This window comes from Lampetra fluviatilis, chromosome 27 (assembly GCF_964198595.1).
Source record: "Lampetra fluviatilis chromosome 27, kcLamFluv1.1, whole genome shotgun sequence".
In the NCBI taxonomy this organism is placed as follows: domain Eukaryota; kingdom Metazoa; phylum Chordata; class Hyperoartia; order Petromyzontiformes; family Petromyzontidae; genus Lampetra; species Lampetra fluviatilis.
In genome coordinates, this window is record NC_136301.1 from 13,287,685 (window position 1) to 13,304,313 (window position 16,629).

The window sequence follows — 16,629 nt, forward strand, 5'->3', positions numbered from 1 at the left end:
ATCTCCATGTTTATTGAGAATCTGAGTCAATAACAGAAACCAGAACGCAATCCAGAATCTCAACTCACGACGCTTCAGACAAACATTTACATCATCACTGTAATGAGTTGGTGGGAGGCAGCAACACACAACCTCAAACACAATGCATTACCTCTACCAAACCACAACCTTAACCCCTACTCAAGCACGACTCAAATATTTAACTCGGCTACTGCTCAACATGAAAATAACCAATCAACTACTTTAACCACTGCCCAACCACTCAACCGCTGTGAGGTGGCAGGATCACAGCACAGAAACGTATTCTTGAATGCATCTGTGCAGAGTGTACCAAGTTTTCTCCGGTTTTATCACGCACAAAGCCAAATTTTCACTAAAACAAGTTAATGGCCAAATATTCCAGTGGAACAGGATCCTCCTGAAAGGGAGTCTTGAAGAATCGGTGAGGCTCTCCTGGACAAATGAACATCATGATTACTGTGCCTAGCTACTCCCCAACCACTCATCCGTCACCACTCGCTCATCTGTCACCACTCCTTATTGAGTGGTGTGGCTATCAATCGCGCAGATGGTGAAACTGCCCCGGGGCCCACAGGCCAGAGGAGGCCACCCAGGCTGAAGGTTACCAAGAGGGGGACAAACTGGCGAGGGAGCCGCATTTGACTCCTCGCCCAGGGACCCCCCACCGTGGTGAGTCAGTAGGGTTGTTTGGTGCCATGGGGGGCTGTGCAGGAGCGACGCGGCCTGGACAGAGCGATGGACGTGTGAGCCGAGGCGACTGGCGCACGAGGGAGCGTGACGGTAGTGTTGGTGGCAGCATTGTGGGTGGTGGTGGTGATGGTCAGAGCAAGAGTGTTGTGGGAGGTAGTGGTGTTGTGGCCTATGATGGTGGAGGTAGTGGAAGTGGTGGTTGTTGTGTTGGTGATTGTGTTGTTGGTGGTGATTGTGTTGTTGGTGATGGTTGTGTTGGTAGGATTGGTAGTGGTGGTAGGATTGGTGGTGGTGTTGGTGGTGGCTTCTGTAGCTTCGGAGATCTTGTGAGACGCATGCACAGGGGACGGGATGAAGTGCCTGATGATGCACACATACACAAACCAAATAAGTAAAGATACATGGGCACAGGCATTAACATATACACACAAGCTTTTATAAATGCACAACTACCATTTGCCATTAAGTGTACCATGTGAGGTGCACTGTGAGGCCATCACGTGAAGTGTCTGAGGCTCATTGGCAGGTCAACGCACAGGTGTCAGGTGATATGGGTTAAATGAGCATGGACACAAGCACATACAGTGCACTCTTATATACAACAACCGCTGCTCGCCACTCAGTTGCGGTGACATCATCATGACACTTGTGCCAAGCTAGGTGCTTCTTGAGGCCATGTGAAGTGTCGAAGGGTCACTGCTGGCAGGCAATCACGGGACAAATCCAGGTGATATGGGTTGACTGACTGAGGTGACTGGTAAAGGCAACAGATGTGCTCCTCACTGTGCTCACTGCATTTTAGCCACCCCACGCTCCACTTGCTGTTTTGAGCATTGCTCATCTGCCCTCCGCTATTGCTGGAGGACGACTCCCTCCAACTGCCCAGATGCTCTTAGGGCTCCACATTTCATGAGCATTGAGAGTGGAGGAAATAACTGTGGCTGAGAAGACAGAGCTTTGTGTCGAGCGACAGACCAAGAAGCTTCCACACGGTGTTACACAGCTGATTAAAAAATAATGGCGCTCAATTGATTCGGAATGAATCCTCTACTGCCAAAGCAGAGCTGATCATAAGCACACTGCCCAGGTACAGAAACTTCTCCACTCTGTCGACAAATGCCCCTGCACTCATGCGGAGTTGAGCGAGTGGAGTATTTTACGACGTAAAACACCCAGGAAAGTGCTTTGTTTTTGTCGTACTAATTGTTAAGCTTCGTTTCTTAATAGCACACTCCAGGTTCAGTAGTAACGTCTTCAACTCCTTCTCAAAGTAAGCTGCAATATCCAGATCCTCAGCATACATAACATGGTTGATCAATAGGGAGCCATCCCTTGACCCTACCCAGGCATCGTTCAGCCTCCCATTGTATCTGTACCAGATGAACATTCCTCCGGTAAAGCCATGAAAGGCATCTTAAATTACATGGTCGATTAAGTGTAAATAGTGAAAGGGCTAGAGGAGATCCCTGTCACACCCCAAGGTGAACAGGCAATGGTCCTTGACTCCCACCCACGCAGCTTTACTCGGAACTGGCCACCATCAAGGTCCTTAATGATTGAGCAGAGTCAGGGACCCCAAAAGCATGACAACCCAAAGCCCAGGCCTCATCATATCATAGGCCTTGACCAGGTCAATAAAGCATAGATGTAGGTCCTGTTGACAATTTCTACACCTCTGCTGTAGCAGACGTACAGGGAAAATAGTTTTCGTGCAGGACTGCCCCGACTTTAAACCACATTGGGACTCTGCAAGCCTCTTCTCAGTGTGCCTGGCAAGGTCATAATACCTGCTTGGACCTTGTCAGCACACTGAAGAGGGAGATGCCCTGGTAGTTTTTGTAATCAGTCGGTTCCTCCTTTTTTTTAAATGGGGACCACCAGGGCATCTTTCCAATCCTGTGGAACCCATCCTGCAGATCAGATGGTTCTAGGGAGGTCACATAGGACAGCCTGCATAAAAACGCCACCCTGCCTCGGCAGTTCCCTTTTGAGGTCATCTCTGCCCAGCGCTTTACCTGTTCTCAAGCTCTGGATTGCTATTCACACTTCTTCAACTAATGGCACACCAGCCAACCACTCACAGTGAGTGGCTACTTCCTTTTATATTTGAGGTGCTGCAGTCCCAGCATTGTCAACTCTAACCTTGCCCCATGTTTTGAGTTGAGGGGTTTCCCCTCCCCCAAGACATAAATGTTTATCAATCCTGCAGACCTGTTCCATAGGGTCGGAGGTTGGATCATCATTGTTTCCCTTAAGTATGGTAATAGGTGTCACTGCAGGTTACTTTTTTATGGGATTAATGAGACTCGTGATCGTGTGCAAATGAGGCCATTTCCATCTCCTTAGCAACGCATGACCAACCCTCATCCTTGCAGTATCACACAGCTTTCCAAACTCATGAGCCCAGGCTGTGGTAAAGCCTCATCATTTTTGTGTATGGTATGTTGTATACGGTGGGAGTGGGCCTGTCACTTTCTCTCAGCTAGTCTGTAAGCCAGGGTCTCACAAAAATTCTCAGCAATACCTGCAGACCTGCTCTTGGGGGTCAGAGATCGGATCACTATTTGTTGATTGTTGTGGCGCTGCAAGTTACATTTTTGATGGCGTTACAGATTCGTGATGATGAGCAACTGAGGCAGATACCATATCATTAGCAACCAGTGACCACCACTTATCCTTGCAGGGCTATACGGCTTTCCGAACCTCCGAACGAAAGCTGCGATAAGCCTCTTTATTCGATGTTGTAGACGGTTGGAGTGGGCCTGTTGCTTTCTCCCAGCTAGCCAGAACATCTCTGTCAGTCAAGGTTTCTGGGGAGGTCTCAACTGTGTACGCAATAAAGCCATTGCTACCGAATGAGTTACAGTCCTAATCCTCACCCATTTCCCCTTGGAATCTGGAGGAAAGAGGTGACAATGCCAACCCCAGCTGCTAGTGATGATGACATCTTGCCTACAACTTTCATCAGATAGCTGAGACCAGGCCACTATGGGGTTTAATGGGGTCCTAGATGCACACCCACCACCGGAGTGGAAGAATGGTAGGCACAACTTACAGATGACGAGCCAATGGTCAGTGGGAAAATCAGGTCCACGGTAAGTTCTGGTGTCAAGAACATGGGCCCACATCCACTGTTCTGTCACTATATCGTCCAGCATATGCTTTTGCTTGGACTTGGCGTGCATCCATGATGTTGTGTGGATGTGCCGATACCGGAACAGCATGTTGGTGATTACAAGCCCATGGGCTGCATAGAAATCTAGCAGCCTCCTACCGTTGTTATTGAGCTGATCTGGCCCATGCCTTCCAATCACTCCGGCCCAACATCGGTACTCGCTGGACGGAATCGTGGGTGGCTATGGAGATGGCAAACAAAAACGTCATTGAGGACCAGAAAGTGAAAGTATCGGGCTTCTCTCTCCCACAACTATGGACCTCGCTACATCGCGCTCGAACTAAACATGGGAGACGAACGTTTACCTTCCAAAAATGGAAGGTTAACGAACCGCCAAACTATGACCGTGGTCCAAATCATCACACTACACCGACAAATGTGCCATCCATGCAACATCATGGTGGTGTCTGTCACTGCAATCCATACAGTATCTAATGCCTCTTTGCATTAGTTGAAAAAACGTAGCATTCAAGTAAAACACGTTTACAACCGATTGCTCTTTCCTCCTGCCATGAAATAGACTCCGGCTGAGGTGCCTGTGTCAATACCCACTCGGGAATTAAGGTTACCCAACAAGATGACTCAAATTTTTCGATTTAAAGCTTTCGTGACTGCAGGGATTCATGACTCGATCCTGAGGGGCCACTTGAGCTAGCACCTGGGACAAGAGGTCATAGAAGGCATCTGACTCATTAGCCTTGCCTGCATCCCTACATTATATCCACACACTACTGTACACTACTGTAGTATACAGTTCTTCACAATATAACATGTACACATAAACAAATGCATAAACACCTGTGTTAGCGAACAAGCACGCTAACAAATTCCACGATCCTCCGTGTAGCACGCCCAACTGCATTTGTCTCTCCATTGGCGATGTTAACACATCACACCAGATACTCATTTGAGGTTGAGTCGACCTAGGGTAGACCCAAGACCGGTTGAGATAATCGTCACCAATGTTGGTCGGTTAGGCGGGTTCGAAGAGCAGCGTGCTGCACCACCGCTCCACACACACACAGGCATGTACTTTTATATACACCAAAGACAATACCACACACATACTCCACATACCCCACACACACAGCGAGTGGTTACTCACCTCGTTATGCCAACCTCGTCACCCCCATGTGCACCAATTGCTGCTGCTGAAGATTGGGCTGCTGCTGATGCTCTTTGACTTGTGGAGATGATGGCTGGCAATGGGGGATGCCTCTCCTTTGAGTGTGTGGGTGTGTGTAATGAGGTGGGGTTTGGGGTGTACGATGTGACTGTTGTGGTGGGAGTGGGGGGGTGCACTGTGAGCGTTGTGGCGGGAGCTGGTTTGTGTGTATATTTTGGGGTGTGCGTTGGGGCATGTGCTGCGAGTGTTGCGGCAGGGGTTGGGGTGTGCGCTGTCAATGTTGTGGTGGGGGTTGGGGTGTGCGCTGTGAGTATTATGGTGGAGGGTGTTGTGGTGGGTGTTGGGATGTGCGTTGGGGTGTGTCGAGGAGTGAGTGCACTCAGCTTGGCATTGGAGACTACGTATACAGTTCCAGGGCTGCCTGATGTCGGGCCTGCGGAGATTCACAGAGAACCACAACGGTAACCACAACCACTCCGTAAACCACAAGCGCAACAATAACCACAATTACAACGGCAATAATCACAACCATGATGGGGGGGGGGGGGACATTGATGCGTCTTGCTATGGCCTCTCGCTGCGAAATGTATGTACAGGCACCTTCTCGTGGTCCCCCCCTGTGTTCATCACTGAGTCTGTACATGCGACCGAATGTCCAGCAGTATAACTGGTCAGGGAGCAAATGCTGGCCCGATAGTTGCAGTGTGCTGGGCCGACCGGCATGTGGATATGTCCCGATGTTCAGCAACAGCTACCCCTGCTCTAAGGTGAAAGAAGCAGCCGGGTCGCTGGCTCAAGGGAACCCAACATAAAGTCTCTCAGCTACCTACCCTAGCCCCCCCCGGCAAGAGACTAGGGGAATATAACTGCCAAGAATTCCCCATGTGAGACACTACCACGTATGTCTTTATACCGTATCGCTCGTCGCGTGGGTTAACAAGGCGTACGCAGCCTGGTTTTTCACCAGCCAGCTGTGACAAGTGTGCTACGGTGAACATGACTGAGAGCCTCAAACTATGCACACCATCTCGCAGTGGCACCTGGAACATCAAAACCCTCTGCCAACCAGGTGCAATTCACACACTTGTTAAAGAACTTGAGAGGGAAAGAATCAGTATCATGAGCCTCCAGGAGGTACGTTAGCGTGGTGCTACTGAAACCACTGCAGAAAACTACCCCATCCTGTGGTCCGGGCCTCCTGATGGCTCTCCCCTGCTTGCTGGGGTGGCTATTGCCCTTGATCGGAGAGCCAAGTCAGCCCTATGAGAATGGCACCTTGTGAATGACAAGCTACTGATGGCTAGATTCAGGCACACCTTAGGTGATTTATCCATTGATGTGGCATACATACCAATGAACGAAGCACCTAACAACATCAAAGACCACTTCTACCAGTCTCTGGAACAGTCACTAAACCTCAAAAAATGATGGGACCTCATTATGTACCTCGGAGATTTAAATGCAGTCTCTGGCACTTCTAGAGAAGGCCTCCAAACTGTGATCAATCCACATGGCAGTGACACCCCCAATGACAACTCTGAAAGGCTACTACATTTTTGTGCAGGAAATGGGCTTAGAACTGGTGGCTCCTGGTTCCAATGCTGTGACATTCACAGACTTACCTGGTTTTCAAACGACGGCCACAGAGAGAAAAAAATTGAGCATATACTCATTAACTCCAGTTGGAAAGCTCTGCTAAATGTGCAGAGTTTACTGGAGCTTGGAGTTCGACAGATATCATCGTCCAGTTATCGCAACCATCGGCATCAGACACAAACGATTCCCTAGCAAGAAATCGTGACCATCTCCCTGATACAACATAAAAAAAACTCTCAGACCCGGCATTCGAACAGCAATTCACAGTCGATATTATCAACCAATTTTTCACCTTATGTATTCCCTCTCTCCCCCTGTCTCTTCCGCAGCCCTTTCACCCACCCACTCACTCTGGAGCCCTGATAAGCAACTGCATTTGGAAGCTTGCCCCCTCTTTTCTCTCCACCTGAAGAAGACCGCTTGTGTTTTGATCGAAACGTCGTGGGTTTTTTGCTTTTAATTTTTGTTTTCTATCTACGTGACTTTACCGAAAGAACCAATAATAACATTTTGCAGTGTCCAGCCCAATCATGGACTGCAATGTCCTCCTCGTCAGTGAAAGGCAGAAACTAGCACACTGGAAATAATTATATTCTCAGCTGCTGAATCACCCTTCATCTTCTTCCCACTCTGAAGAACAGCAACCGAAGATCCCAACATCTCTTGCTCAAAGCCATCCGAGGAAGAAGTGATGGCTGCTCTAAGAACAATGAAAAAAGCCAGAGCACCCGGAATTTGCAACATCTCGGCAGAAATGCTTTCCGAGTGGTTCAGTATCCAAAGTGGCGGAACGCAAGGCTGCACCATTGTCCCGAACCTGTTCCTTGCCCCACTGGACTGGATACTGCAGCGTACAGTTCAAAAATGGGCTGCTGGGAGTAATCCTAGGTAGCGAGGCTTTCACCGACCTGGACTATGCAGATGATGTTGCCTTCCTAGCTGAAATGCATGATCTCCTTGCTCTGGAGGTCATGCACAGTGAAGCCCTCCCATTTGGCCTGGACATAAACTGAGCAGCCGCACAACTTTCCTTAAGTGCAAAAAGCGGGCAACAATGTTAAATTGGTAAAATCGTTTACCTATACAGTTGCACTATTCAACACACTGGAAGTAGCAAGGTAGACATTAAAAGGCGAATCTAATTGCACGCGAATGCATGAAACAGCTCGACATACACATCTGGCGCTCCAGTATTACAACAGCAACAAAGATTCGACTATACATTGCATATATCCTCCCCGCACTACTGTATGACTCAGAGACATGGTCAATGACGGCGTCCCTGGGCAGGAAGTTGGATGCCTTCGACCAGTGGTGCCTGTGATGGACACTCCACATCCACTTCAGTGAATGCATCACCAATGTCGAGGTCTGCCTTAGCACGGGATGCCCGGTAGTGCATGAAAAAGTCAGAGCTAGAAGACTTAGGCTCTTCGGACACGTTGCCTGGGCAGACACGTTGCCTGGGCAGACACATCAACAAATCACGCCAGAGCCCTGCGCGCGATGGTCGACAGCCCATCATGGGACTGGAGGTGCCCCCAGGGAAGACCACGGCTGACATGGACATGCACACTTGAGGCTGATCTTCGACACCACGGCCTTGGCTTATATTCAGCGTGGCGGCTAGCGCAGGATAAGATTGCCTGGTGGCAGCTCATGAGGACTGCTATGCCCCAAGCAGCATGCACATGATAATGACAACCACCACGATAACCACAACCAAAACAACAACAATAACCACGACCATCATAACCACGACAATGATAATCACGACCCTAAAGATAACCACAATGATGACCCCAACCAAAACCACAATAACCACAAAAACATAACCACAGTTGCATTGATAACCACAAACATTACCATAAAAACAATCATAACCACAACCATAACAACCAACACAACGAGAAACATTACGAAACCATCAATGCAACATCACATCACCACCAACAAAGCTACCCTGTACAGCCTTAACAGACTGTTGGGGCAAGTGCTGTGCGCGAGCACCCATGATAGCCCACACAGCACACACAGCACACACATCACCACCTCCACCACAGCACACATCACCACCATCGTCACACATCACCACCCCCACTACCATAGTGACCTCTCACCTCCACCCGACGCAGCTGCCTCCCCCTCCTCTGTCGGAGAGCCCCTTTGCGGCATCGGTGCTGACGCTACTATCGTCGAGTTGCTGGTGATACCGGCGTTGGTGGCGGTGGTGGCGGTGGTGGCGGTGATGGCGGTGATGGCGGGGGTGGTGGCGGTGCTGGCAGCGGCGAGCTCGAGCTGCTGCAGGATGCGTGCGTGCGTGACGGTCGGCGTGCCCAGCACTGTGAGCCCGGCCGTCGTGAGAGGGAAGTCATGGAACTGGTGGCGCCAGTGAAGCGAGGAGAGGAAGAGCAGCAGAGAGGAGGACAAGGTGGAGGAAGACAGATATATAAACCCTCGGTCTACCGCTTCTTCTGCACAGTCGAATATTGCGCTGCTAGGTGACAAACATCTCTGTGACCAATTAGAATTGTGCTCCTACAACCGGACAATCACAATACAGATCTCATTTGTCTGAAGAGGGGGTTCGCACTGCATGCCTCCTCACCTGCATACGTTGGATCGCCTGCACCCTGGTGCTCTCTCGCTCCATCTCCTCCGGTCTCACTGCACCTGTGGTGTTTACAGGGGCCAGAAAAGATCAGAGATCATGGGGACAAGGGCAAGTGTCCCTGAGCGACCCCCGCGTGCGATTGTGACCCTGTGTTACCCCGTGTGACCCCATACTCACCGGGCTTAGGGGGCAGTCCAGTTGATAGTTTCTCCACAGAAAGTAGCTGCTTGATGGAAGAGGAGGAAGGGGGTGGTGGCTTGTGTGGTCCGAGGGGTACCAGCACACTCTGTGTTACGCAAAACGAAGATCAACATCACTAGCACATTCACAGGAAACCACACAACAGCACACAAATACACCACACAATAAACTAACACACAACCACACTTATAACAGATTGAGTTCCATTTTCTCCACTAGAGCCCATATACATAATGTGTAAGACATTGGGGGTGTGGGTGATATGGGAAATAAAACAAACTCCTGCAAGGAGCATAGGTTAACCACACCAATGCTGCAACTGCAAAGGAAGAGGAAACTGGGTGAAAAGTGAGGGAGAGGCACCGGAGAGGAGAAACAAAAACCAACACCACCACTACTCAAGAGTCAAACAGCGTGGGTCACTCTGAAAGCGAGGCCTCCACCGATGGCTGAGACCTCTAACCAGCTGAGGCATGAAACGAACCCAGCAAACGGGACGTGCTGCTACAGAGCTGAAGGACTGGACTAACTTTCAAGGAGGCAGTCACTCCAAGAGGAAGAAGTTGTTGCCAAGTGCAGCCACTTCACTCCAAGTACCCGGGCCAAGTCAAGCCACTCCAAGTGCTGGGGCCAAGTCAAGCCACGCCACTGCAAGTGCTGGATCCAATTCAAGCCACTCCACTGCAAATGCCGGGGCTAGGTCAGGCCACTACACTGCAAGTGCGTGGGCTGAGACAGCGAGCATGTGGCTTAACAGAATTCCAGTGATCAGGGCTTCAGTCGCGGGCCAGTACCAGCGTGGACTGAGTCCGGGCCGGGACAGAGGCTCGAATCGGGGGCGGGGTGGAACGAGGCGGGGCCTCTGTCCTCCGACTCCTCCTCGAGGGCCATCTTGAGGGACCTCATCAAACCGACACTCGTGACACTTTGATCCTGCACGACGTGACGTCGTTAGGGCTTCAAAATGAGGAATGTCTACATTGCATACCCATGGTCCCCAGACGGCAGGGTTATTGGGAAAAAGTGGGTAGGCGATTGAGCGTGTCTGGAGGGTATGCTCTATATTGTGTTGATGGTGGCGTATGGGTTGGGTCGTTGAGTGCATTCTACTGTGTTCTGTTAATAGCTGTTGCGTCGTAAGGTAGACATTGATATAGAACCAAGTGTAGTGAATCTACAATGCAAACGGATTGTTCATTACGTTCACGATCTCTGCTCTTCGAGTGTAATGCGTTTGATTGTGTAATTGCTTGAGGTTACTTAGCCTGCATATTTTTGGGTTAATACATATTGCAGCCTAAGTGTTATTGTTTTAATGCTGCTCCTTCAAACGGGTGTACAACTTAACTGGTCACTTGAACCCTTAATCCATCACTTGACAGGCAAAGGGTCCTTTGCGTGACACTAACACACCACCACCACGCAACAAACCAACACACCACACTAATATACCACAACACCACCACACTACTACACTAATACCCCACCAACAAACTACCACCAGTTTAACATGTAGGCTTTCGCAACCATACTACAGTTTTTTTTGGGTTAGATCGCGTAAATATATAAATGTGTCGTTAAACCTGCCACCACCCGCCACAGGCAATTAGTAAGGTCACGTAAACAGAACATGCCAATTAGTTACTAGTATAGCACACTGATGTATTGGAGAGCCAAGCCACAACATTTACAATCTGAGTACAACATTTCGCCAGTAATTACAACTAGCTTCATCAGGCGACAGCCAGATTTGTGGAGAAGTCCTCCTGTTTCGTTCCTTAACAGAAGGGTGGATGTGATGACAACACTCATGTGCTCTTCTTGTGCGAAGTGGGGGGGGATTAACAAATGTGTAGTGACATCGCGGATGTCACTGTGTAATGCCGGCCCCAGAGAGGCACGGCGTGCGATGTAGCGACATCGCGGACACCACATATATGTGGGTGCAGTACCGGCCCTAGAGGTAGGCCTCGGCAAGGTAAGGTAAAAAAGGTAAAAACAACGAGCTTACCTTTACCCTACCTTTTACCTTACCACAATACAATCACTCTACCCTACCTTTTACCCTTTAGCAGGTAAAATAAAAGGTAAAAGGTAAAAAGCAACGAGCCTACCTTTACCTTACCTTTTACCCTTACCCCATACAAATTACCCCACTATAGGGTAATTACTAGGGAACTACACATGAACAAGGCTTATAACGGTAAATGCTAGGTAGAACGCTTTATTCAAAATAGAATACTCTCGATGATTCCAATTTTACACGCTTTCTATTAACTCACTATCTGTTGTTGTTGTCGTCGTTGTCGTATCCTCAAATCTTGTAACTCAATTTTAACCCACTTCCTAATGTGGTATTGACTGCAAACTTGGTATACTTATGTCATACTGATGACAACACTATATTCTATCATTAAACATATGTTTTTAAACATTCTTTTGTATATGTTATGTTTCGGCTTGGCTCTAATTGTCCACGCTCAACTGACGTTGGCTGTAATTGGCCACGGTCCCTTACGTTATGGCAAGCTTCGGGGCCACTTCCTGGAGTCGTGGAGTTCTGCCATTACTAGTACATTTAATAAAAGGTGTTTTTCAAAAAGTTTTATTTTTAAATATTACTTATTAAAAGGAGGCCACAGACTGCGCCACGGAGTTTTTAGCGGTAAACAAGGTACTGTATTTACCGAGTAATACTTCGCGCTACCTTTACCCTACCGGGTAATTCTTCCGAGCTACCTTTACCCTACCCTTTACCTTACCCCTTGGCATGTCGACACCTTTACCCTTTACCTTTACCCTTTTACCCGGTAAAAAGGGTAATTTACCTTACCTTGCCAAGGCCTACCTAGAGGGGCTCGGTGAGCGCTGACTGAGCGTGCTGAATGGCACCACGTTCTGCGTGCAGTGCTGACCCCTACAGGATAGGGTGCTAGAGTGCCGGCCACGGAAATGGGGTTACTATAGACCGTGGCACTCTGGTTGACCTCAGAGGACACGTGACCGGTTAAGTCTCCACAGGGCCCCCGAGTGGGGGCTAGGGGTGGTCACGTGTCAGGGTCAAGATCCTGCTCGAGGATTCCAGAAGGTGGTCGTGGCTAAAGGCGGGGCCAGCCTCCAAAGAGTACGTCTGCGACTCAGTTGAACTCACGACAAGTGCATATAAATGACTGTGGGCATCCATTGCCGTTTGGGTTATTTATATGGTAATCAATGTACATTATGCATTAACATTATGCTAACCCATTGTTCTTGTACTTCCTGTCGATTGTGCGTACTAAAATAGCCGTACCAAAGGTAATCCCTATTGAAGTATGGTGACCTGTATAGGCATGCATTTAAACAATTTATCTATCCGAACAGTTAACATTATTTTTATTTCTCTCAATTTCAATAGATTACCTAATTAGTATTGGCCATTAGTAACCAGTTTTTCATAGAACCTCAACATTATCGAAATCAATGGATTTTGATAATGTTGAAGTGTCCTTGTTGGCACACCTTACTAATCAGCTGTGTCGGGTGGTGGCAGGCAGAGGTGTGGACTCGAGTCATGTGACTTGGACTCGAGTCAGACTCGAGTCATGAATTTGATGACTTGCGACTCGACTTGGACTTGCATAACAATGACTTTGTCCCACCTATGAGATGTGGACTCGAGTCATGTGACTTGGACTCGAGTCAGACTCGAGTCATGAATTTGATGACTTGCGACTCGACTTGGACTTGCATAACAATGACTTTGTCCCACCTCTGGTGGCAGGTATAATGACACATTTATTTACGCGATATAACCAAAAAAACCTGTATTAACACTACCACCATATAAGAATAGGGTTTACCCTTTCTGGAAATAAAACAGGTGTTAAAATGTTAAAACATCAAACAGAAACCTTTTGCAAGGAATCATGTCTGCATTAACCACACATTTGTGGTGAACATGCAAACAAAAACATGCTCTGGTAATATATGCATTGCCTTTGAAACTGATTGGTCCACACCAGAAACAGCCTTCTTTATGGCCTAGTCTCAAACAGTGTTAGACCAGAGAACGCCAAAAGGCAAACACTGCCACCTCCATGCAACAAACCAACACAAAACCACACTAATACACCACCACCACACCACGCAACCAACACAAAAACACACTAATTACACCACCAACACACTATCACCACTACCACACAACAAATCAACACACAGCCACACTAATACATCACCACACCACGCAACAAAACAACACACAACCACGCCAACATTCCACGCAACTACGCCAAGTACACGTGTGCCCTCACCTGTGTGGGGGGAATGGCGGACATTTGTGTGCGTGTGTGGGGGGCAGAAGCTCCGCCCCCCCCCCCCAATTTCATGCAGACTAAAGCTCAAACCTTGCAGCAGACTGCCTGCCACTCCTGCACAGGAACATGGAGACATGGGAAAATGGAGAGAGAGGGACACGGGGACAGGGAGACACAAGGAAATGAGAGACTGGACAAGGGGCACCAATGGGCAAATGACGACAAGAGCACTTAGACCAGGGGTGGGCAAACTTTTTCACTCGCGGGCCACAATGGGTTCTAAAATTTGATAGAGGGGCCGGGCCAGGAACAGATGGATGGAGTGTTTGTGTGAACTAATATAAATGACATGTAAAAATCATTACATGAAAGGATTTGGCCTTTAACAGGTAGCAAAGCATTTATTTGCAAGGCAATTTAACAAATTGCACGAACATGAACAATACAAAAACATGTCGTAACGTGACTGATCAAACATCATGAAAACATCTGAGGGCTGCGCCCAAACCAATTACCTCACTTGAACTTCTTTATTATTTACATTAACAGGTTAGAGCAGCCACGCAGGCTGTGTGATGGAGATTTGGCTCCAACCTCGCTGCAGCAACACATAATCACTTTCAGTTTCAGTGGGAACAGTGTTGTTGATCTCCCATTTTTGCCAGTGCATCCAAGTCTGGAGTTATTTTGGTTGTGGCAATTCTCAGGATAGATCTGAGGTGCTGATCCGTTAAGTTTGATCTTTGACGGGCTTTGTTGGCGTTCATGACGCTGAATGTCTGCTCACACACATAAGTCGAGCCAAACAAAGTCAGTATCTTCTGTGCAGTCCTCCGGAGGTTTGGAAACGTGGCTCTGTTAAGTGAAGCATAAAAGTCATTCAGTTTAACAGAGTTGAACTTCTCCTTTAGGACGGAGTCAGACTAAAGATCTATCAGTTCCAACTGCAGCTCCTGCGGTGTTGTTTCAGGGTCTTGTGACAGGGGACAGGACACCAGCTGAAGTGACTGTTCAATGTTTTCGAAATCAGAGAACCTATGGCAGAATTCTCTGTGCAGGTCCACAAGTGATTTGCTGTATTTTTTTCTTTTTGCGGTGTCTCTTCCTGCATGGCAAGTGTGGGGAAATGAGCGAAAGATTTGTTCGCAATTTGTCCGGAGAACAAAGTGAGCTTGGATTTGAAGGCTTTCACATGTTTGTACATGTCGTGAACAAACTGATCTTTCCCCTGCAGTTTCACATTCAGCTCATTCATGTGTGAAAATATGTCCACAGCAAACGCAAAGTCACTTAGCTCAGGGAATTTGTCAGATTTCCCCATCAACTCCAAAAATGCGATGATATCTTCTTTCAGCTCCCACACTCGTTGTAACACTTTCCCCAAACTTAACCAGCGGACACGAGAGTGGTACAGCAAGTCCTGATGATCCGCATCAGTTTCCTCCAGGAACGTAATAAACTGACGGTGCTGAAGTCCCCTTGCTCGTATTAAGTTCACAAGTTTTACGACTGGATTCACGACATGATTAAGCTGCAATACAGACTTACACAGGTGTAGTGACAGAGAAAGGTCACTACTGTGTCGGCCCGTACGAAGGCTGGGGGCCCCAAGGGGGTGCCTGGGGGGTCGCGTGGTGGAGGGATCCGGACCCTCCCAGAGGTGGGGGAAGTGAGGCGTGTCCTGGGAAGGGAGGCGTGGCCTGAAGAGAGCCAGCCACGCCGGGGCGGAGCCAGCCACGCCAAACCAAATATAAGCGTGGTGTGAACGCAGAGCGAGGCGGCTGTTGTACTGTACTCCAAAGTGAAGACATCATCGGTCGTCAAGTCCCGAGTCGTCGTCCTGGGCCAGGCAGGCCGTTGCCTGCCTGGTCCAGTCTGTGTCGTGTTCCAGAGTGTTAGTGAGTTGAGGAAGGTGGTCACCACCTTATGTACAGTGTTATATTACTTACCGTTTAATAAATAGTGTTGCCTCCAAGCTGCGTGTGTGTGCACCTAATTTGAACCTACTACATTTGGCGTCAGAAGTTGTGGAAATATAAATATTGCTAGGTGTTATCCTAGGGAAGTAAAATGGGCACACGAAAAACAAAGACAAAACTCATCTGGACGCCTTCGTACGACGGGGATGGTGTGACGACCATCCTTCGGACAGCCCCGGGGATGGCAGCCCCGGTGACAGAGGGAGAGAGATGGCGCTGCACGCGGAGCGGCGGGACTGTCATCGCACCGCTGCTTCGCCGCCATCGGGAACGGAGCGATGGAGCCGCGGGGAGAGGACACCGTCGTCTCTGCGGGGGCTGGCGGGGGGAGGCCCAGGCATGCGGGCCACGCGGTGGGGCCGCCAACTCGGTGGCTGATCGTGGCGCGGTTCCCGCCAAAACGCCGCTCCCGCCAACTCGAGGGCTGGTCGGGGCGCGGTTCCCGCCAAAACGCCGCTCCCGCCAACTCGAGGGCTGGTCGGGGCGCGGTTCCCGCCAACTCGAGGGCTGGTCGGGGCGCGGTTCCCGCCAACTCGAGGGCTGGTCGGGGCGCGGTTCCCGCCAAAACGCCGCTCCTGCTGCCGAAATGCCGCTCCCGCCGACATCAACGCCTGCAGAGGGGGAGTTCCAGCCTTCTGCTCGAGCGCGAGAGGTGGATGGGTTCGCAAGAGCAGGCCGTGTTCACCATGAAAGATTGTTCGGGCCGTTCCAGTGCTCCACCTTGCCGCCCTCCGCTATTCACAGTTTGCCAGGCGAGTCGTGACATGACAAGCACCCGGCCCCAAGAAAAATAATAATAATCTTCACCCATCTTACGTGCGCCGGGTTGCGATCGCGTGTGTTTTTTTTAACTCGCTGGTTTGCGGAGCGTGTTCGTCCGGTTGTGTGCGTGATTAAGTGACGCGGCGACCATGCGGGTTTCTGCTTGT

The 16,629-nt window shown here is 49.3% G+C and overlaps 1 protein-coding gene across 3 annotated transcripts in view; it reads right to left on the reverse strand.

Moving 5' to 3' along the window:
- LOC144942422 (uncharacterized) overlaps nucleotides 1-16,629 on the reverse strand; it is a 27,950-nt gene continuing 11,321 nt past the window's right edge. Inside the window, exons 3-9 of one of the 3 annotated variants that reach the window (XM_078869297.1) lie at nucleotides 13,719-13,835; nucleotides 9,400-9,508; nucleotides 9,217-9,281; nucleotides 8,729-8,987; nucleotides 4,992-5,445; nucleotides 3,986-4,067; nucleotides 1-1,071 (exon numbers count right to left, since the gene is read on the reverse strand). In XM_078869297.1, the coding sequence (XP_078725423.1) occupies nucleotides 4,022-4,067; nucleotides 4,992-5,445; nucleotides 8,729-8,987; nucleotides 9,217-9,281; nucleotides 9,400-9,508; nucleotides 13,719-13,793 (1,008 nt within the window). In that variant the 5' untranslated portion in view covers nucleotides 13,794-13,835 and the 3' untranslated portion in view covers nucleotides 1-1,071; nucleotides 3,986-4,021. Of the gene's footprint in view, nucleotides 1,072-3,985; nucleotides 4,068-4,991; nucleotides 5,446-8,728; nucleotides 8,988-9,216; nucleotides 9,282-9,399; nucleotides 10,828-13,718; nucleotides 13,836-16,629 lie in introns of all 3 variants that reach the window. The other 2 variants (XM_078869294.1, XM_078869296.1) reach the window with 2 other exon arrangements.